Source organism: Bactrocera tryoni, chromosome 5 (genome assembly GCF_016617805.1).
Source record: "Bactrocera tryoni isolate S06 chromosome 5, CSIRO_BtryS06_freeze2, whole genome shotgun sequence".
NCBI classification, from domain to species: Eukaryota; Metazoa; Arthropoda; class Insecta; order Diptera; family Tephritidae; genus Bactrocera; species Bactrocera tryoni.
In genome coordinates, this window is record NC_052503.1 from 80378606 (window position 1) to 80399905 (window position 21300).

At 37.8% G+C, this 21300-nt stretch overlaps 2 protein-coding genes across 3 annotated transcripts; one reads left to right on the forward strand and one right to left on the reverse strand.

Annotated features, from left to right (window-relative positions):
• The first annotated feature begins 1267 nt into the window (after positions 1-1267).
• Positions 1268-4995, forward strand: LOC120779001. The gene is made up of 2 exons (XM_040111104.1): positions 1268-2328; positions 4171-4995. Exons 1-2 carry the CDS (start codon positions 1426-1428, stop codon positions 4801-4803), a joined length of 1536 nt encoding a protein of 511 aa, XP_039967038.1. The 5' UTR covers positions 1268-1425; the 3' UTR covers positions 4804-4995.
• Positions 4996-8836: 3841 nt separating this feature from the next.
• On the reverse strand, positions 8837-21197 carry LOC120776610 (polyhomeotic-proximal chromatin protein). 2 transcript variants are annotated; one of them, XM_040107398.1, is made up of 11 exons: positions 20701-21197; positions 19695-20376; positions 18064-19041; positions 14195-16004; positions 11350-11543; positions 11020-11283; positions 10657-10794; positions 10343-10592; positions 9982-10265; positions 9729-9911; positions 8837-9656 (listed from the first exon to the last, which is right to left on the reverse strand). In XM_040107398.1, the coding sequence occupies exons 2-11, from the start codon at positions 20337-20339 to the stop codon at positions 9576-9578; spliced, it is 4827 nt and encodes a 1608-aa protein (XP_039963332.1). In that variant the 5' UTR covers positions 20340-20376; positions 20701-21197; the 3' UTR covers positions 8837-9575. The 2 variants fall into 2 exon arrangements, with proteins under 2 accessions (XP_039963332.1, XP_039963333.1); XM_040107399.1 differs by lacking the exon at positions 18064-19041.
• Between the last annotated feature and the right edge of the window lie 103 nt (positions 21198-21300).

Genomic DNA, 21300 nt, shown 5'->3' on the forward strand with positions numbered 1-21300 from the left:
TTTAGTCAAAAACTTCAGAATACAGCGAAATGTCGTTATCTGACGAATGGGGGTCCTAAAAATTTCCAATTACTTCCGTTAGAGTTAATAAAAGTATTTTATATGCCAAAAATAAATTCGCTTCAAGTTTTGGTATTTTGCTTTCCCTGAAGAGGAAAAAACACTTCTTTAGGTCTTACATTTTACTTTGAACGCCCTATAATCACGTGAAAGTTTAGACGACAGTATCATCAAATCAATACCATCGGCTATAATGGAAAAATTTTAAGTCTTAAGTAATGTAAACGCTGTATAACTTAGCCAAATTTTAAGGTTAGGTTTCAACAATTTTTTCAAATTTAAAAATCTCCCAAAGCGCTGATTTGTTTAGTAAGTTTGAATCACGCAAAGCTTGCTCATTCGCTCATTGCTGCCTCACCGACCACTGAAAAGTATATTAACAAGTATATGTGATTTTAATTCTTGTTTGAATTTTGGGATTACAAAAGTGAGGTTTGTTTCCACTTATGAGCTTAATAGCGATTATGAGCTTATTATAGCGATAATCCCGTCAAATGTGATGGAGAGATTTAATAAAATAGTTCAATAATTAAGATATTTATAGTTTCAAGAACTGCATTATATTAACGACAACAATAACGACTTACCTAATAGCTTACTAATCAAGCAGGTTAATGAACCTTCAAAACTTACCACTCAAACAATTGACTTATCTGCGCTCACTTGAACAGCCTTGAACCTATAGGTGCTATAATATAGACATATCGGTGTATGAATGCAGAAAATAGCGAACGAATTATAAACAATCGCTAATTATCTAAGTAAAAGCTCACTAGTTTTGCTTTTGTTGTTGCATTTTACATTTGGCGTTCGGGTTCATTGACTTGCTGTAGTGATCGTTAGTTAGAAAAAAGTTTTTGATTTTGCTATTTAACCGAGTGCAATACCGCGCAGCAGCAAAAAACCGAAGCGGCTTAAAAGCACTCAGCCGAGTGCAACCGTCAGCTACCCCAAACAACGGGGGAGGCGCCAACAACAACTATAACAACAGTGATATTTGCACAGTAAAAACGATTTCCGCCGCCAAAAGCACGTGAATGTCACCGTTATGACAGAGAGCAGAGAGCAACGGAGCAAATAGCCGGCGTACACTTGAATCGCTGTAGAACGTAGAGCGCGCGCCCACAAGTGCTCACTCACTACTATAAAAGCTTGCGGACGGCTAGTTGGTGGAATCAGTCGGTCAATTGGACACAGACGACGCGGAAGAGCAATAAGCGTATGAGGGCGCGGCCAATATCAAAACAAAAATTCAAAACTAACTTAACTTACATAAGCGCGTAGTGAAAGAGTGCGCGTGAAATTACAAGTTTGTGTTTGTGTTGCGTTATTTGTTTTCGTAATTTATTTGTAAACACTTCAACCATGTTGGAGAGCAGACCAAAGCAAAATATTGCGGTAAAAAGTGTGCCCGCCGACGCCGCGTCACTGGAACAGCAAAGTGACTCACTTTCACCACAAGTTTTGGACGCTTACCGTGAGTTAGCCAATCGCAATGCCATCGACGATTTCGAATTGTCTGTGCAGCCCATAGGCGGACCTGGTGAAAATTCCTATGGCTCCGTGCTGAAAGTACGTTTAACGCCTACAAGCGCGCCAACGAAGTCAGCGGCGTTCCATACGATATTGAAGATCGCGCCTACAAGCCCAGCGCGCCGCACACATATGCGCGTCAAGGATATGTACACACGTGAAGTGTTTATGTACGCAAATGTGTTTAGTGAGTTTAACGCGCTGCACGTGCCACACGCGGCAGGAGTAACGCGCGCGCAGTTTAGTGCCGCGCCACAAATGTTATATGCTTCGTTGAAAGACGACACTGAGTTTATAATTTTTGAGGATTTAACCGCTGCAGATTTTGCAATCAACTCACGCACCAATCTACCCACCTATGATTTGGTGGTGTGCGCCTTTCGTGCGCTCGCGCAGTTGCATGCTATGTCGTTTGTGCTGCAAGCGCGGCAGCCGGCGCACTTTGCCGCGTTGGTCGCACAAATGGATGACAACCTCTTTACGCCGGACATGGAGGAAGTGTCAGTGGAGTTTGGCAAGAAATATGTGCGGCGCACGCGTCATTTGCTCGAGGCAGACTTGAAGTTGAGCGGTGAAGATACGCCAGAGATGCGTGAGGTGCTGCAGGCGCTACATAAGATTGAGGATAATTTTCAAGGCATTTGCTTGGATGCAGTCGATGGCGCGGCGTATGCGCCCTACTCGGTTATATGTCACGGCGATTTCTGGAATAACAACATACTCTACAAATTCGATGTAAGTTTGTTTTTATGTGCCAAGTAAGAGTTTGGGAAACGCGCATAAAGTGGCTCTATATAAGCAAAGCAGGCACCGTGCCTGGCCAGTGCTTAGGTGACTGTCGCGCCGTGATGTTGTGTTATTTGAAAGTCAGGCGGTAAATTCGCGGGAAGCTGGCAGCCAGTTGGCGCTATATAAGCAAGGCAGACACCGTGCCTGGCCAGTGCTTAGGTGACTGTCGCGCCGTGATGATGTGTTATTTGAAAGCCAGGCGGTAAATTCGCGGGAAGCAGGCAGCCAGTTGGCGCTATATAAGCAAGGCAGACACCGTGCCTGGCCAGTGCTTGGGTGACTGTCGCGCCGTGATGTTATGTTATTTGAAAGCCAGGCGGTAAATTCGCGGGAAGCTGGCAGCCAGTTGGCGCTATATAAGCAAAGTAGGCACCGTGCCTGGCCAGTGCTTAGGTGACTGTCGCGCCGTGATGTTATGTTATTTGAAAGCCAGGCGGTAAATTCGCGGGAAGCTGGCAGCCAGTTGGCGCTATATAAGCGAAGTAGGCACCGTGCCTGGCCAGTGCTTAGGTGACTGTCGCGCCGTGATGTTGTGTTATTTGAAAGTCAGGCGGTAAATTCGCGGGAAGCTGGCAGCCAGTTGGCGCTATATAAGCAAAGTAGGCACCGTGCCTGGCCAGTGCTTAGGTGACTGTCGCGCCGTGATGTTGTGTTATTTGAAAGCCAGGCGGTAAATTCGCGGGAAGCTGGCAGCCAGTTGGCGCTATATAAGCAAAGCAGGCACCGTGCCTGGCCAGTGCTTAGGTGACTGTCGCGCCGTGATGTTATGTTATTTGAAAGCCAGGCGGTAAATTCGCGGGAAGCTGGCAGCCAGTTGGCGCTATATAAGCAAGGCAGGCACCGTGCCTGGCCGTGTGCTTAGGTGACTGTCGCGCCGTGATGAGTTGGCCTTATTTGGCAAGCCAGGCGGTAAATTCGCGGGAAGCTGGCAGCCAGTTGGCGCTATATAAGCAAGGCAGACACCGTGCCTGGCCAGTGCTTAGGTGACTGTCGCGCCGTGATGTTGTGTTATTTGAAAGTCAGGCGGTAAATTCGCGGGAAGCTGGCAGCCAGTTGGCGCTATATAAGCAAGGCAGACACCGTGCCTGGCCAGTGCTTAGGTGACTGTCGCGCCGTGATGTTGTGTTATTTGAAAGCCAGGCGGTAAATTCGCGGGAAGCTGGCAGCCAGTTGGCGCTATATAAGCAAAGTAGGCACCGTGCCTGGCCAGTGCTTAGGTGACTGTCGCGCCGTGATGTTGTGTTATTTGAAAGTCAGGCGGTAAATTCGCGGGAAGCTGGCAGCCAGTTGGCGCTATATAAGCAAAGTAGGCACCGTGCCTGGCCAGTGCTTAGGTGACTGTGCGCCGTGATGTTGTGTTATTTGAAAGCCAGGCGGTAAATTCGCGGGAAGCTGGCAGCCAGTTGGCGCTATATAAGCGAAGTAGGCACCGTGCCTGGCCAGTGCTTAGGTGACTGTCGCGCCGTGATGTTGTGTTATTAGAAAGTCAGACGGTAAATTCGCGGGAAGCAGGCAGCCAGTTGGCGCTATATAAGCAAGGCAGACACCGTGCCTGGCCAGTGCTTGGGTGACTGTCGCGCCGTGATGTTATGTTATTTGAAAGTCACGCGGTGACTTCAGGAGAAGCAGGCTCTATATAAGAAAGGCAGGCACAGTACCTGGCCAGTGTTTAGGTATATTTGTACAATCCACTGCCTTTCAAAATGTTTCCCAAACTAAAGAGAAAAAAATAAATTCAATATTTACCTATAAAACATTCAAATCTTATTCAACACCATATTATTGCAGTCCAACAACAAACAACGCAACACCGCCATCAAGGCCAAACTGATTGACTTTCAAATTTCGCGCTACTCACCGCCAATCTTGGATCTGGTACACTATCTTTACGCTTGCACAGAGAAACCGCTACGCGATGCGCATTTCAATGAATTCATGCAAATCTATTACGACACATTGGCACAGTTCATACGCGACTACGAATTGGACCCTGCTGTCCTATATCCCGAAACAATATTCCGCCAACAATTAAGACAATTCGGCGTCTATGGTTATTGCATGTCCGCGTTTGCAGTGCCATTCTTCGTGTCGAATGCGAGTGAATTGCCAGATTTGGATAAAGTCTCCGAGGCCATACAAGAACTCTCCTCATCGTCGTCGTCATCGTCCGCATCGGACAGTTCAGACACAGATGCAGCAAGTGATGACGGGAACGGAGCACGACAAAGTGAAGTAACGCGGCAGCGGCAGAAGAACAACCACAACAAAACAATGTCTACAAAAAGTCAAAACGCCGCAGAGTTGGTCGATGAACTGGATATTTTGACAGAGCGCACGCTGCCTATATTTAAAAGACGCATGATTGGCAATATTTTAGATTTGCAGAAGTACCACATGCTTGAAGCTGTATTGAAGTATTAATATGTGAATGTGAAAGGAAGAAAGTAGTCAGTGGGATAAAGAGAGAAAAATGGGTATCGGAGAAAGTGAATAAGAGAGGGAAAGAGAGAAAGGAGGTGGAAGGAAATAGAGAGTGAGAGAGAGGTAGGGAAATTGAAAGAGTGAGGAAAATAGGGAGAAAGAGAGGGAAATAGTGAGCGAGAGTGGGGGAAATAGAAAGAGAGAGGGGGAAATAGAAAGAGAGAGGGGGAAATAGAAAGAGAGAGGGGGAAATAGAAAGAGAGAGGGGAAAAAAGAGAGAGAGGGAAATAGGAAGAAAGAGAGGAAAATAGTGAGCGACAGAGGGAAAAGGAGAGAGAGAGGGGGGGAAAGAGAGAGAGAGAGGGAAAGAGAGAGAGAGAGGGAAAGAGAGAGAGAGAGGGAAAGAGAGAGAGAGAGGGAAAGAGAGAGAGGGGAAAGAGAGAGAGAGGGAAAGAGAGAGAGGGAAAGAGAGAGCATTGGCAAAGAGGCAGAGATAGAAAAAGAGAGAAATAGTGTGGTGTATAGCAGACTGTGGTGAAAGTATTTAGTTGTTCAAGGAAGTTGTACAAAATGAAAGGATTATTTTGGCAACAAACTGCTTAAATTGAGTTACTCACAAAAGCATTCCAGTAAAAAAATTTTAGAAGAGAATTGTATATATTGAATTCAGCTATAATAGGCGCTTCAGAAAGTTACTTCAATTGAGTCAGTTAGTGTTTATTTCCACTATTAAAAGTATTAATGCAAACAATTAGCTAATTGACTCAATTAAGTCGCCAATAAACGTGTTTAAACTCATTAAGTTTATTAGAAAGTGGCTTAGTAGGGCTGCACACCATATTATAATTATTTTAATAACAAAGTGCCATGTAGTGCCGTTAGAGTGAGGCGTGAACTCATTAATTGTGTTGATAATTATGTTAAATTATATAGTTTTTATTAATTGGCGCAATAGTAAAAACTTTGTAACAGTGTTGTGCCTTTGATATTGAAGGTATTTACATTTGTAATAAAAGAAAAATAGTAAAAGATAGTGAAAAATATTTGCTACTATATTTATAACTGTATAAATTGTTGTTATATATGTATGTATGTAGAGGTAGTGATTAATTAGCAGAATTAAAATACTATAGAAGCTAACAAAGGTACCTATTGTGAATTAAAATAAAGAAAAAGTTCTTAAATTAAACAAAATACAAAACGAAAAATAGTAGAAATAAACAACAACTACAAAAATGTGATTTAAAGCAATTGTACAAAGCAGAGTAATATTTATAATAACAGTTTTTGCTTGTAATACAACTAATTATTTAAATAAACCAATTAGTTACGTATAACAGTTATGTTGTTTTTGTTTTTTGTTAGTTTTAATTACTTGTGTGTTTTATATTTCTTTTGTGAGCACAAAAGTTTGTGAACTGTGACGCTTTTTCTGGCGCTTTCAGTTAAACAAAAATAGTGTCCGAAAATGCTTTGTGTGTGTATGTAAAATATATAATAATTTTTTTTTATTAATTTGTATATATATTTCATTATTACTTGGCTAATACAATTTCCATGTCAGCGCTTAAAATTAAATTTCTATTTAATATAAATTCAAATAAAGTAAAATTAACAATAATATGTATATTTGAAATTGTTTGGGCGCAAAAAAGTGTGGTAAAAAATTCCATTTAATATAAACACAGTGTGTAGAGTAGCTATGCCTACAACTATTACATACAGTTATATATAATATAAAGGTTACTAAGTTTTTGATTACAAATAGCGTCTAAAAGAAGTAAACAATAAAAGAAAAGAATTTTTATCTATACACATATATATATAAAGTGATTTAGTTACTGTGCATGTACTTACATATATATATACATATTACAAGTGCTACATGCGCCAGCAACTAAGCCTGTGTGTAACTTAATGCTAACTGTATTTTGATAGAATGGTGTATATAGTATATATAGTGTTTGTTGTTGTTAGCAAATTGCTCGCATGTGTGTATTGTCAAGCGTTTGAGCAGGAAAAAGTTAAATCATTGTTTGACGGCGAAACTTATTCGTTGTTAATCATTTTATTTACTGCTTACATGTTAGTTGTTGTAATTTTATTTACCGTATATGTTCAATAATGATTTATTTACAGGTGTTTACGTATGTGTGTGTGTGTCTAGAATACTTAAAATAATATTTCACGATATTTTATCAATTCTTACGCCTCAAAGATATTTTAGCAACGAAATTAGTTTGCGAAAAAGTTGTTTTTTAAAAACAAAATTAGAATTTTATTAACATTTATGCATATTTTTTGGTCTCTTGGTGTCTTTCACATTTGCGAATTGTTGAAATATTTAGTTATTGGCTTTATTGCTTATAAGAACGTTTAAAATATGTCACAACACTTGACGCGCGCATTTAGTTTTTGGTGTCTTTCGTAGTTTGTGTTTTTGTTGCAATATATAAAAAATTAAAATTTAATATTAGAAGTTAATAGAAAGCAAAAACAAAAGTATTTACGTTTAAAATAAACAATTTTACTTATGAATGTGCGAACTTAAATTTTAATTTGTGGTGGAAAACGAAATTTTTTAACATTTGTATTGAACGTAAGGCTTGGTATTATTTTTAAATTAGAAGAGAACTACTTTTTTAGCAGTAATGTAGATATGTTTCCTTTCTTATTGGTTTTAAAGCTCTTCTATAAGCTCCATATCGACACGTCCGAACATAATCAAATTATGGCTACAACTTTTTGGAATTATTTTTTTTAGAAAAAATGCCACCTGAACGAAGAATTGGAAAAAAATATGCCAAAATTAAAAAAATTAATCAAAATTGGAAAAAAAAAAATCAAAATTGGAAAAAAAAAATCAAAATTGGAAAAAAATTGCTAAATTGAAGAAAATTAAAAATTAAAAAAATTTAAAAGAAAAAAGTAGAATAATTAAAAAAAAATATATAATAGAAAATTTCAAAAATGTGAAATTTTTTTTTAATATTTTCAAAATTTTAAAATATTTTGAAACAATTTTTCCTTATTACTTTATTAAATGTTTGTTTCAAAAATATTTACATTAATTTATAATTATTAAATTAAAAAAAAATATATGTATATAATAAAAAATTTCAAAAATGAAAAAAAAAATTTAATAATTTCAAACTTTTTTCAAAATATTTTTAGAACATTTTTTTTTATAACTTTTTTAAATGTTTGTTTCAAAAATATTTACATTAATTTATATTTATTACAATTCAAAAAAATACAATAATAAATATCAAAAATGATAAAATGTGTCAAACTTTTTTTTAATATTTTCAAAATATTTTTAAAACTATTGTTTTTATTACCTTTTCAAATTTATGTTTCAAAACTATTTTGATAATGTATTTTTCTAAAAGACGATATTTTTTAAACCAAAAAAAATTAAAACTTGGAGAAAACTAAAACCTTGATTTTTTTGTACATTATGATACAAATTTTGAATTTTTTAACTTTTGTTACTGAAATTTAAATTTTAAGCCCAAAATCAAAATTTAAAAAAAAAAATATAATAATTTTCAAACATATGTATGTACATACATACATACTATGTGTGTATATTCGAAAAAAATTTAAAATTAATAATAATCTTGAAAAGAAATTTTTTTTCTTAATTTTCCTTTTTATTTTTGAACTTTTTTATTCTTTTAACTATTTGAATCTAAATTTAGAATTAATAAATTTTTCATTATAGTTTTTATTTTTTTGTTTCAAAAATATTTTGGTATTTGTTTTTTTATTAGCCATACTTTTTTGGATTAAAAACTGAAAAAAAAATTTGTTTGAAATTTTTTATCATGAAACAAATTTTGAAATTTTTTCCAATTTCGTTTTTTTTTAATTTTTTCGAAAATTAATTTTTTTTAAGTTTTTGAAATTTAATACTTTAAAAAATTCAAAAGTTTTTAACTTTTTTTAGTTGCTTTTTCAATTTTTGTTTCACAATTACTATTTTTTATTTAATCAATTTTCGTTTAAAATTATTTTTTAAATATGGTTTTTCAATTTCGAATAATTTTATTTTTGTTTTTGAATTTTTTCGAAATTTAAATTTAAAATCGCAAAAATTTAAACCCACTATGCACTTCATAAAAATAGCAATTTGCTGCTTTCCAAACTAAACTCTGTGTGTGAGCACATACCAAGCCTTGCGCACTAGAATGAAAATATTTATATTTTGCGAAATTAAAGTATGAAAAATTGTTATACTAAGCTTATTAAAAAAAATTTTAAAATATACATAATGCTTGTCAACCAATTTTTTCTGTTAACTTATGCTTATGCACTTAAGAAAAATTCATATTGTATGCTAATCTGTATATATATTTAGGTATTTGTATACGTATTATGTATTATATGTATTTATATACTTAGTAACTGCTATTTTATACTTTTTTATAGATTTGTATTTTGCATGGCGCTTTCCAACGCCGCTTAGCGCACACTTTTACGTTGCTTGCAGGCAAAATAATGCGCTGGCTTAGACGCGCTAATAACAGTTGGTACAAGAATAATTTTTTCTGCTAACATTTAAGTTAATTATACTTTTTTGTTTTGTTTCTGCACTGCTGCTTTTGCGTAGTTAGAATTGTATAAGGAATTTCGTTAGTTTTTCTTGCTGGGCTGTTTATTGCACGGCAACTTAACGGCTGAATTTATTCAGCGTGTACATATGAGCACCAATACCAGCGTTGCTGATGCGTTGTTATTAAATATATTCATATTACAGTATATTAATTTTATTGTGAGACTTCACGAAAACGTTTTTGACGTTCTAAACTTTCCACCTCAGCCCAGGAGTTGCGCATATTGCGGAATAACTGTAAAATAATTAATGTGACAGAGTTACAAATAGTTATTTTGGCAATTGAAAGGTGTGAAGGCATACACACCTCATCCACCCAGTTGTGTTCGGCTAGTAGATCGTTTAAGATTTCGGTTGACGATTTGCCCGGGTATTCTTGCTGTTGTTCACCAACACGTGACGAACAATGAATATACAAATTATACTTTTCATGTGCAATCTTATGGAATATATCAGCACGGGCAGCGCAAATGCGACACAGCAGTATGTCCTGGTGGAGTCGAAAATAAGGAAAATGCCATAAATAAAATATCATATTAATAAAGTAACTGCACGCCTACCTTCTCACAAGCCAAGCGCGTATCCACGGGCACCGGTTGCATCGTATTGGCATGATAGGGATTACCAAACAGCAGAAAGCGCACCGATATGCCTGGCTGATGACAGCCGCCACAGTTTTTCTGCGTCAGATTGTTTTGTCCCCACTCGGTGAAAACATGACACTTGGGATAAGTTTCAATTGAAACGATAATACTGCGTGTCCAGGGCGTAATGGAGAGTAATTTACGCTTACAATTATCCATTATGCTATCGATAATGCGTACGCTGCCCAAAAAGTACTCATCTAGTGGGTAAAGTGAAAAGAACAACAAATTGGGTGAAATTAATTTAACCAAAAAAATCATGCAATAGCGCGCCTACCCTTCTCTCTAGTTATTTCCAAGAAAAAGCTTGGATCCAGCACCTGTGATATCATTGTTTGTATGTAAATTTCGAAATTATCGCGATAACGCAAATAATCTTCCATAATTTTCTCAATAAATTGTTCGGTATCGTCGGCCAACAGCTCGGAACGCATAAATTCCACAATAGTCTCCTTGTGCGATTGCACTTGTATGCGTACGGGCGCCTTAACATATAGCTTCTTTGAGTCGAGATTCCACGATGAATACTAGGGGGCAGGCGAAGCGAGAAATTTAGTTATATTTTTAGTGACCGTTAAATTAATAAGTTACCATTGACATGTTGCGATAGAACATTTTGCCATTCTGACAGAATGGCTCATATTTTTGTAGAATACATTGGGTGTCCACCTGCCAGATGATCGGCCAATCGTTGACCAAATCGGAACGGAGTACAATGAAATCGCCGGTCTGTGCGGACAAATGGAAGTTTAGAAAGAAGTCAAAGAAAGAAAATAAGAAAGTCTTAAAATTGGACAGAACCAATATAAAAGTTCTAAATCAATTTATTCGATCTATTAGGATTAGGTAAATACTGGATCTGGAAGTCTAGAAGTTATAACTCGACTCAGAATTCCAATTTTTCAAACAGACTCAACCATAATAGCTGTATTATTAAATTAGCTGGGTGACTACCTTAAAATTATCCGCATCGTGTGTAGTGTTGGCATACGATGATGCATTGGCTTTATTCGGTGTATAACCATCAACATTTTGTTGTTGCGCCAACTGTTGCTGCTGTGGCTGTTGTTGTTGTTGCTGTTGTTGTGGCTGCACTTGAGTAAGCGACGTTTGTTGTTGCTGCTGCTCCGGCTGCTGATTGTAGTTAGTTTTACGCGGTGCACTCTTATTTCTACGCGATGATGTCTTCCGGCGATAGCTTCTGCCGCCCTCATCGCTCTGAAAACCAAAGGTTTTGTAGATTTTTGGCACATAAATTTCGTGTTACTGCACACACAAACTTACATCATCATCCTGTGGCGTCCACACGGGATCCGTGTCGGAGTCCGCGAACTCATCGGGCTCTTGATCTTCATTATCAGCCAAACCGCTGCCGCTGGCGCCACCTGCAGTGCCCGTACTCATGAACATGGCATGCATGCTCGTCTGTTTCGCTTTGCGTAGACCTTGCTCGCGTCGTGGCGGCAATGTGAGTGGATCTAAAAGACGAGGCAAGTCAAGCCGAAATGCAAATGGTAAGGACAGGCACAAAGTTGTTTGATGTGGTGAATGTATACGTGGTTAGATGGGTGGGTGTTTATGTGTTGTTAGAAATGTTTGTAATGAATGTGTTCTTATGGAGTTATGGGCAAGTGCAAATGAAATTCCCGTTATGCTATACTTGTGTGTATATATACATTTATATACATAGATCTCTTACAAGGTGAGAGTTGACTAAAGCGCTTATCCATCGGTTGGGCAACCTATGTATGCAAAAGAGAAATGTGATTAACTAAACTAAAAATTATACCTCAATTACTAGACAGGGTATCTAAAAAAAAATTACGCACACGTTTGGATAATGGTAATTGACCAAGTCTCTATTGTCTAAAACCTTATTCGAACGCGGAGTTTAAATGTGAAAAAGCATTGTTGTAATTTTTAGATTTTTTTGTAATATGGAATCTAAAGATTTCTTGTTGAAATTTCTAATCTAAAGATTTCTTCTTTAAATACTTAAAGAATTGTTGTCGTAGTCCGAAGGATTGCTGTAATCTGAGGAATCAATTTCCAGTTCTATGGCAGGTATACGCTAAAACTCCTTCATTTATAAGTCAAACATGGACACAGGGTTGCTAGTTTTCCGCTCAAAACAAGAGTCCTCTATTCTACAGTACTTTTAAGTTTGACTGAAACATTTTTTAGTCTTAACGGGGCATATAAGTTTGCCACGAACTTTGGTATTCCCTGAAGTAAACGTCGAAGACCTCAAAAAATATTCTATTTGTCGACATATCTTCACGAAATTTGGCGTGGATTATTGTTCAAGGCAACGGTACAGTCACAGAAGAAATTGGTTAGATCGGACCACTATAGCATATAGCTGCGATACAAACTAATCGAACAAAATTCAGTCCTTATATAGAAGAATTTTTTATTTGACCAGATATCACCGCAAAATTCGGCGTAGATTATTGTACATGCCAAAGGCACAATCTCCCAAACCAATTTTCATATCCGACTTTTATAACATATAGTTGTCATGCAAACTGAACGATCAAATTCAAGTTCTTGTATAGAATTGTTTTTATTTGTGAAGGGTATTATAGCTTCGGTGAAACCGAAGTTAACGTTTTTTCTTGCTTGAGATAACGAAAGCTTCGTCTTATTCAAAAAATTGCTTCATGAAAGATTCTAACATTTCTAATAATGTAAAATTGAGGTAATGCTTTGACAAACATTACCAGTTTGTCAAACATTCCCTACACAGTAAAACAAGCTAAACATAAAATCAAACTCTATTCTCTGCTGTCACTTAAATTATAAATGTTTTGACTTCTTAAGTCCAGTCTACAGCTACTTAAGTCCAGTCTACAGCTACTATAACTCTTATAAGCAAACTTAGTTGTCTAAAAAATGTGCTGTAGTAGAGTGAGCGTGATTGCTTAACAATAAAATTGGAATTGAAGTGAATGTGTGCATGTTTGAGGAGGTGCGAGTAATAATTTAAAATGTGATTTAGTTATGTTTTGTGGTGGCTTTGGCCATGATGGCGACTGAACATTGAATGTGGTCTCATCATTGGACTGCGATTTGGCCGCTGACGCAAGTGAAATAGGTAAAGTGAAACAGTTTAGAATTTCCGCCCCAAACGCTCGTTCGCGCGCACTCTGCTGACGTTAGAAAATGTGTTGAAAATTCATTCATTTTTAACTCTTGCTCGTTATGTGGTTAATGCTTCAATTAATTGAACCAATTTTAATTGAAGGCTATAAGTTTTTTCTTTCGTTTTTCTTTTTGGCTAGAGCGTTTAAAGTAAGCAATGTAAATGAAGTATATAACATCCCATTTCGCATGCATAGAAATGCTTTATCCATCTGGTTGGGAAATAAAAACACAAAATGTTTTTTTAGTAAGAACTTTTGTTTCATTGCTGCATTCTTTTGTCAAAAAATACTTAAATCCATTTTATCAACTGGTATCTTTTTTTCTTTCTATTATATATGTATGTATTGTAACAAATCATTTTTGCTGCCATTAATTTTGATTTTAGTTATTATTATTATTTTTTAAATAATTTCTTATTTTCATGCTTGTTTAATTAACACGATAATTAGAACGCTTTAAAACGTCAACCATTCATATGGTTTTGTTTTGCATTTCTTTCATTCTTGTTGTTTTTCTTTTTTTGTTTTGTTTTTGGTTGTACACGAATTGTCTTTTGCGCGCGAACGAGCATGGGTACGTTCGCGTTGGTGCAGCAGCGTCTTCTTCCACTCAAGATCGTGGTCGAGAGAGAGAGAGAGAGAGATAGGAGAGAGATTAGTGCGTGTGTGGATGGGTGTGAGTTTATTTTCTCACCACAACCACGCGCTTGTGATACATTTTCATATTCTTTTTGTCTTCACCATCTCAGCTAACCGACTGCGCATGCGCCACCAGCTAACTAATTAAAACAGTCAGCAAATTTGCAACACAACAACGCACAGTCGCGCTCATCAATGCCAAGGCCACAGAAAATTTATTAAAGGATGATGATGACCGGCCGTTACGCCAGCGGCAGCTGCTGCAGCAGCAGCGGCAGCGGTGGGTGCTATCGTATTACTAGTAGTGGTAGTACTGGAGGAATTTTGTTGGTCAGGCAACATACCTTGACTGCTGCCGCCGCCACCGCCACCACCGCTAAACCCCAATTGTGCACAGTATTGTTGTTGCTGTTGCTGTGGTTGTTGTTGTGAATGTTGTTGTTGCTGTTGCTGCTGTTGTTGTTGCGCCTGTTGCGGTTGTTGTGTTTGGGTCGGAATCTGCTGCCCATATGGGCGGAATGATTGCTGCTGCTGTTGTTGTTGCTGCTGTTGATGTTGTAACTGTTGCTGTTGTTGTTGCTGCTGCTGCTGCTCAGCTGGATGCTGTATGACCGACGGTGTGCTCGCTGTGGCGGCAGCCGATGTCTCGGCAGCAGCAGCTGCAGCCGCCGCCGCAGCCATGTGCGCCTGTGGTCGCTTCTTCGGCAATATCTGCGTTTGTGAGAGTATTTTAATACGATGCGCATCGTCGGCCGACAAACCGGGAGTTTGTTCGTCAACAACGCCTGCTTGTTGCTGGTTTGCTTGCTGCTCGTTCGTTTGACCACCTGTCGCGCCTGCGCTGGCCGCCGCCTCCTCGTTATTGCCATTGCCGGTTTTTGTACGTTTTGCCGCATTGCCGCTGGGCGAACGTTGATAGTTCACTTTGCGGCCACTCTTAACCACAGCCGGTGGTGGCGAATCGTCACGCTCACCCTGCAGGAACTTCAAATAGCTATCCATGAACTGTGTCTTTTTTTCGCCAATCGAAGTGCCAACGACCGGCCTACGCTCGCTACCCGGTACAATACTATTGCCTACCGTTGCGCCCGTTGCCGCCGCCGCCGCTGCCGTCAAACCGTTATTAGTGAGCGCACTGGTCACTGGCGTGCTGCCAGCACTTTGTGCCTCCGTTTGGGGATGACGTATGCCGAAATTCGTGGCGCTACGTCCATTGCTATTGTTCACGTTCGTTGACGAGTTCGCATAGCCCTGCTTGGGCGCTACAGCGTCGGTGAGAAAGTCCAATTCCTCTTCGATATTGGGCACAATCACTTTATTGCTCGGATCATTGGCAGCGGGCGTTGCATCTGAATTGGACTGTTGCTGTTGTTGTGGCGTTTGCTGCTGTTGTGGCGCATGTTGCTGTAGTTGTGCTTGTACCTGCGCCTGCGCTTGTTGCTGTTGCTGCTGTGGCGGTTGCGTAGGTGGTTGCTGGTGCTGTGTCGGCGACTGTTGCAGCGGTTGCTGCTGCTGCTGCTGTTGCTGCGGTTGATTGAGATTATAAAGCGTATGTGGTATGGCGCCAGCTGTTGCTGCATTCTGCTGCATGCATGCAGTGTACTGGGAAGCAATTTGTTGTGGAAATGTGCTCGAATAGTACGAAGATAAATTCGTCAGATGCGCCTGTGACTGCGCTTGCGATGACTGCATATGCGCTGGTTGCGGTATTTGTTGCTGTTGTTGCGCAGCCACCTGTTGTTGCTGCACTTGTTGTTGCTGCTGCTGCTGTTGTTGTTGCTGTTGTGCGGCATGTGGATTCACATAGGTCGGTATGCTAATAGGGGGCGCTTGCGCAACCGGCGACGGCGTATTGTTCTCGATCTTTAAGGGCGTATTCCATTTACTATTGAAATCATAGTAGGTAGCTTGTTGTTGTTGCTGCTGCTGCTGTTGCGTTTGCTGCTGCTGTTGTTGTTGCTGCTGCTGCTGCTGATGATGCTGTTGTTGCTGCTGTTGTTGTTGTGCTTGCTGTTGTTGCTGATGCTGCACCACATCCTGCTGTGGACTGCGCACCGTCGCATAGTCGTTCGTGACGAGCGTCTTTTTCGGTTGACGCTTGCGCGGCGTTTTGGCAGGTTTTGCAGGCAGTTGCTTTGGCGGCTCCACTTCAACCTGAAATGGTAAGAAGAAGATGACGAAGTTTTTAGTGATGTAAACGCTACGCAAGCTAAATTTAATTTAATGTTGATAGCATGAAGAGAAAATTTTTAGCTGATAAATTGTTTATTTGTTATATGTGTAAAAAAATTGTTTATATGCAAAATTTATTCATGAAATCTGTGAAATGCAGCTCTGAGGTACTAAAGCAATATTTACACTGCAAAAATTTGCGAGTCTCTGCTAAATGAAGTAAGAGGAATGGTGGGCAGGTGGCGAAAAAAAGGTTTGTCTTGTGTTAAAAAAAATCAAATTAAATAATTTAAAATCAAAAAAAAAAAAGATAACAAAATATTGTTTAAACGAAATATAGAAAAAAATTAACGTTAAAATAAATGCGGTTATAAAACACAGCAGCAAAAAATAAAAATAAATTATTAATGGAAGGCCAGATAAAAGAGTGAGAAGTAGGCTGTATAGTTTTTTCAACGTTTTCTATATTTTTTTCAACATTTTCCTATTGCACAAATGCGCAAACACAACTAAAGTCTACATTAAACACTTTTAGACACAATAGAAGCATGCTCTTACATTTAACACACAGATTTTACTTAAACGACTACACTTGCTCGCCTTCATAGAAAACCTAACGCTGGTGTACTGCAATGTTTCTCCATATTTTCAAAATACTTAATATATTGTTATCACTCAATATTAAATTGTCAAATAAAATGCATATTTTGCTGTAATTAATCATGATGACATATTAAAACAGTGCAAATGCTTTTTAGGGTAACATTAGGTTCAAGTAGAAATGTCAAAAAAGCCATAATCAGTTGTATATAGTATTTCCACTTATTTTCAATGCCACAAAACCGGCAGTTATATTATAGCGGCATTCTTATACGCATCTTCCTCAAAAGCTTGGAAATAAACGTCACAGGTTCAAATACATACAATTCGTTTTGTTTAGTTTCACTCCCTTTTGTTAAACAGAAATGAAAATCGATTAGATGAGCACAGTTAAAAGGTGGCAACATTAAAGGAATACAAATATAAATTACAGAAAATAAATGAAAATAAACAAAAAGTGTAGGTTAGCTATAAAATAACGGTAATTTGGTATTAGGTATATGTTGTATGTAGATTAACGGGTGTTTTCTGTCACCCAATGTGTGGAGAAAATTTTGAAAACCAAAAAACCCAGATGTACAGGTGAAAGTAAACGGCATAGGATAAAAGAAAATGAAATACAAAATTTTTTGTATTGTAAATATACATTTAATTAAATGTGTGCCTTGTGAAAATATATTAAAATTTTAGACGACCGAAATAACCAAACTATTTTGGAAATTTTCAAGTTTTTTATGAATATGTTTCCTTTTTAAAGTAAAGTTTTAGCAACTTTAGTTATATTAATGCGATTTTATTTAAACAATTTTAATTTTTAAAACATTTTCAAAACGTTTAGTTTTTTCTCAAAATCTTATTTTCGTACAGAGCATGTGATTTTAATGAATCAATATCAAATAATAAACACGCACACATGAAATGAAAAGTGTTGTACCCAAATTATCTATACAATGAGTTATGCAATGATGAAATGGTTTCTTTTCTAAAGATAATATTATCCAATTGTTAACAGCAACACAAATAATGTTTTTCTAACAATACAACTGTTTTCAGTTGAAAAGTTTCATGTGACATTGACACCCTTTAGCAGATTTTCAATTTTACAACTGAGCTGATGACTTTTTAATTTATTCAACTTTTTCGAACTCAACTTATGGAAAAACATTGCATACGCACTTAAGGACAGCGTAATTAAAATTTATATATATTTAATATATATAAAATGCAATATGATGAGTGCGTCAGGTGTTAGTAGTTTGTGTTTTAGATGTTAAAAGCAAACGTAAATAAAGAAAAGTAAACTTAAAATAAAAACTTGCGAAAAAAAATTGTAATCACCATCAATTTCAATTAAAGCACATAAAAGATGCATAGAGTGCGGGGAACAATTTAACAAAAGGCTTCAAGAAAATATACAAATCGAAAATCATAAAATACAAACCTTGGGTATGATTTGAATCTGTGACGCTTGGGAGGAGGAAGTTTGTTGTTGTTGCTGCTGCTGTTGTTGTTGATTATTCGTATTCGCCGTAGGCGATACCAACATATTCGCCACCATATGCTGGCGACGTTGCTTTTCGACTTGTTGTTGCTGTTGTTGCTGTTGTTGCAATTTTTGATTATTGAACAAATTTTGTTGTGCTAACAACTGCTGTTGTTGCGCTTGAGCTTGTGCTTGTTGCTGTTGTTGGGTATGTTGCAACACAGTCGAATTACCAATAGCTGCACCCGTACTGGGATTATATAGCGTTTGTTTAATTTCAAGTCCAGGTGGCAAATTGAATATCAAACTTTCGCCCACATCGTTATCAGTGACATAACCCAATTGACGGTTTTCTTGCTTTACTTGTAATTGCAAGACATTTTTCACATCTTCCGTACTAGCACCACCGTCCGTCGAACCATTAGTATCTTCGATTTTAGTCCAACACGCTGAAACGTGTTGCTGTTGTTGTTGCTGCTGCAGCTGTTGCTGTTGTTGCGGTGTACTTTGTATCACAGACGAATAAGCAACTGTGGCCGAAGCTGGTGAGCCTGCACCTGCAATGTTACGTCGCAAGGCCGGCGATTCAGCACCACCACCTGTCTTATAGACAATCACATGAGGTGACACAGCATTATCTACAGCAACTGTGAGTGCTGGTGTTGTGCTGCCAGCAGCATATGAACTATTTACATCATTCTGATGTATTTGATCGACTTGTATTAGTTGTTGTTGTTGACCTTTGCGTACAATTTTATAATTTTTACCATCAATGGTACAATACATTTCAGCATCATTGTCAATTGCAGCATTGATTTCATCTTGCTGTTGTTGTTGCTGTTGTTGCAACTGTTGTTGTTGTTGATGTAGTTGCGTCTGATATAAAAGTATATCATTATAAGCTTTAAGGTCGGATGGCTTCTCCTGTTTGATTTGCTGAAAATGTGCAACACAGGCGTCGCAAGAATTCAATTGATTTTATTTGACTGTAGTTTATATGTGTTTGTGACTGTAGATGATGTTAGATATTATTTGAGTTTTCGGTGAATTCTTATATTTATGATTTAATAAATGTAGGCATACTTGTGCGGAGAGCTGATATGCAGTAAAAACAGTTTTCTATTCTTGTTCAATAATAGTTGAATAAGTTGAGGTGAAAAATAGACTTATGTATGTATGTATATACTCTTAGAACCTTCTAAATTATGTTCAAACTTATCAAATTTTAGAGTTTTACTTTCAATCATATTAAAGAAAACTAAGAAGATCAATGTACTAAGCATTACATATGTACGTTTTGTATTTCACATTATGTGTTTAAAAAAATAAAACCAAATCCTTAATAATAAAAGTCCATAATTTCTCGACATTACATCAATTATTAGTATAATAAAGCATTTGAGAATTTGAATAAAAGAGAGGAGAATAGAATACAGCCCACACTTTACACTTCTATTCAAAGCTTCAAAGGTCATAAAACTGAGCAGCAAGTTGTAACATATGAAAAACTTTGGCTTTAATCGAAAATTAAACAAATGCATAGACTTCGTATACAGACTTAAAACCAAACTCCCCAACATACTACTCACCACCTTCTCGGCCACTAAATTCAGTTGTGGTTGTTGCGCTTGCTGTTGTTGATGTTGCTGCTGTTGTTGTGTTTGCTGCTGCTGCTGCTGTTGTTGTTGTTGCATAGCCAAAAATGTATTGGATATCATCGGCGTATTCCAACTGAGCGTAGTTGATGTAATTGCCGATGTTGTGGGCGATGGCGATGCACCGCTCGATGAGGAATTTTCACCATAATAATTAGAAGCAGCATTATTTGCGGCTGCTGCAGCAGCTGATGATACAACAGCGACAGCGGCTTGATTTTGGAAATTCGTCAATTGTTTATCTAACGTTGATGGTATTTGTATTTGACGCACTGGTGTATTTACAGCACTCGAGGCGTAGTGGGCTGGTTTTGGTTGTGCACTAGCTGCAGCCGCATGATGGTAGATTTGTTGAAAGACTGGATTATATCCGCCAATTGGTGAAGGTGATACAAAACTTCCGCTGCCAGCAGCTGCGGCATTAAAGCTAGCTGCTATACCAGAGTGTGCAGCCTGTAGAAATAGAGATTGGGCAGGCGCCAAGTGTGGATGTTGAAAATCTTCTGCTGACCCAGTACTGGAGGCAGATGGCACAATACGATTATAAGCATAAGACCAGGGGCTTGAATTGGGATCCATATTGGCGAACGAAACGGTTTGGTAGTAAATGTGTTTACTATAGAACAAAATTGATTAGATACGATATACATATAATAATCAAAAAGATATATTCAATTGTTGTGGGGCTATTGAAATCATAAACCAGAAAAAAAATTTGCATACGACAACAAAAAAATATATACCTACATATACAGCGCCAAAAACTACGGAGGCATAAAAAAATTATACTATATATTATTACTTCAAACACAACAAATTGCTAGTGTACTGCATAACCATTGCACCGTTGAATAAAGTGTACATAATAATGCTTTATCAAAAATTTCAATGCCGATTATGTCTCAATGCTTCCCCACAACAATACAAAAACAAAACGTACTTGCTTCGCTACCGATTGGTGTAACATTCAGTGCGAAAAACTTCTAGTTTGGGGATTTTTTTTTTTACTTGTCCCGCACTACACCGACACCCGCTCAGTATTCGCAAACCAGTGGAGCACCAGAAATATGTACTTTGTCTTGCGTTATGTATCTAGCTGGATTACGACTGTTGTGGCTGCACGGCAAACGGCTCGACCGGTCGTTCTGTGCGCCGTTGCCCAACGCTGTCGCCTTGCGTGACTCGTCGCGTTCTCCTGCAACTCGTTGCGTTAAATTAATGTAGAATTTCTATTTTTTCACTCTTTTAATTGTTTCACGCAACAAATTTCACTTCACAGCTCTTAAAGAAGTTCTTAGGTAGACTTTGCAATTATATTTTTTACAAAAATATCACGTTTTTGTTGTTAATTTTCACTTTTTCGCGTCATCTAATCTGTCTACTCGTTATACTGACCGAGCGCCATTTTGAGAAAAACATTCCCACTCCGAATTCGACCGAGGCTAGCTAGTCCGAAAGTGTGTATTTTCTGCCAGTCAAAGCATGACGGAGAAATGTCAAAATACACGAATACGAACAGCATTGCACGGTTGCAATTGTT

Bases quoted from the DNA above. Each gene is read 5' to 3' on its own strand.
- LOC120779001 (XM_040111104.1), top strand. From the start codon at position 1,426: ATGTTGGAGAGCAGACCAAAGCAAAATATTGCGGTAAAAAGTGTGCCC. The intron at 2,329-4,170 runs GTAAGTTTGTTT...ATATTATTGCAG, and splicing joins ACATACTCTACAAATTCGAT to TCCAACAACAAACAACGCAA.
- LOC120776610 (XM_040107398.1), bottom strand. From the start codon at position 20,339: ATGGATCCCAATTCAAGCCCCTGGTCTTATGCTTATAATCGTATTGTG. The intron at 11,284-11,349 runs GTAAGTTTGTGT...TTTGGTTTTCAG, and splicing joins GGACGCCACAGGATGATGAT to AGCGATGAGGGCGGCAGAAG. The intron at 10,593-10,656 runs GTAACTTATTAA...CCTGCCCCCTAG, and splicing joins TCTATCGCAACATGTCAATG to TATTCATCGTGGAATCTCGA.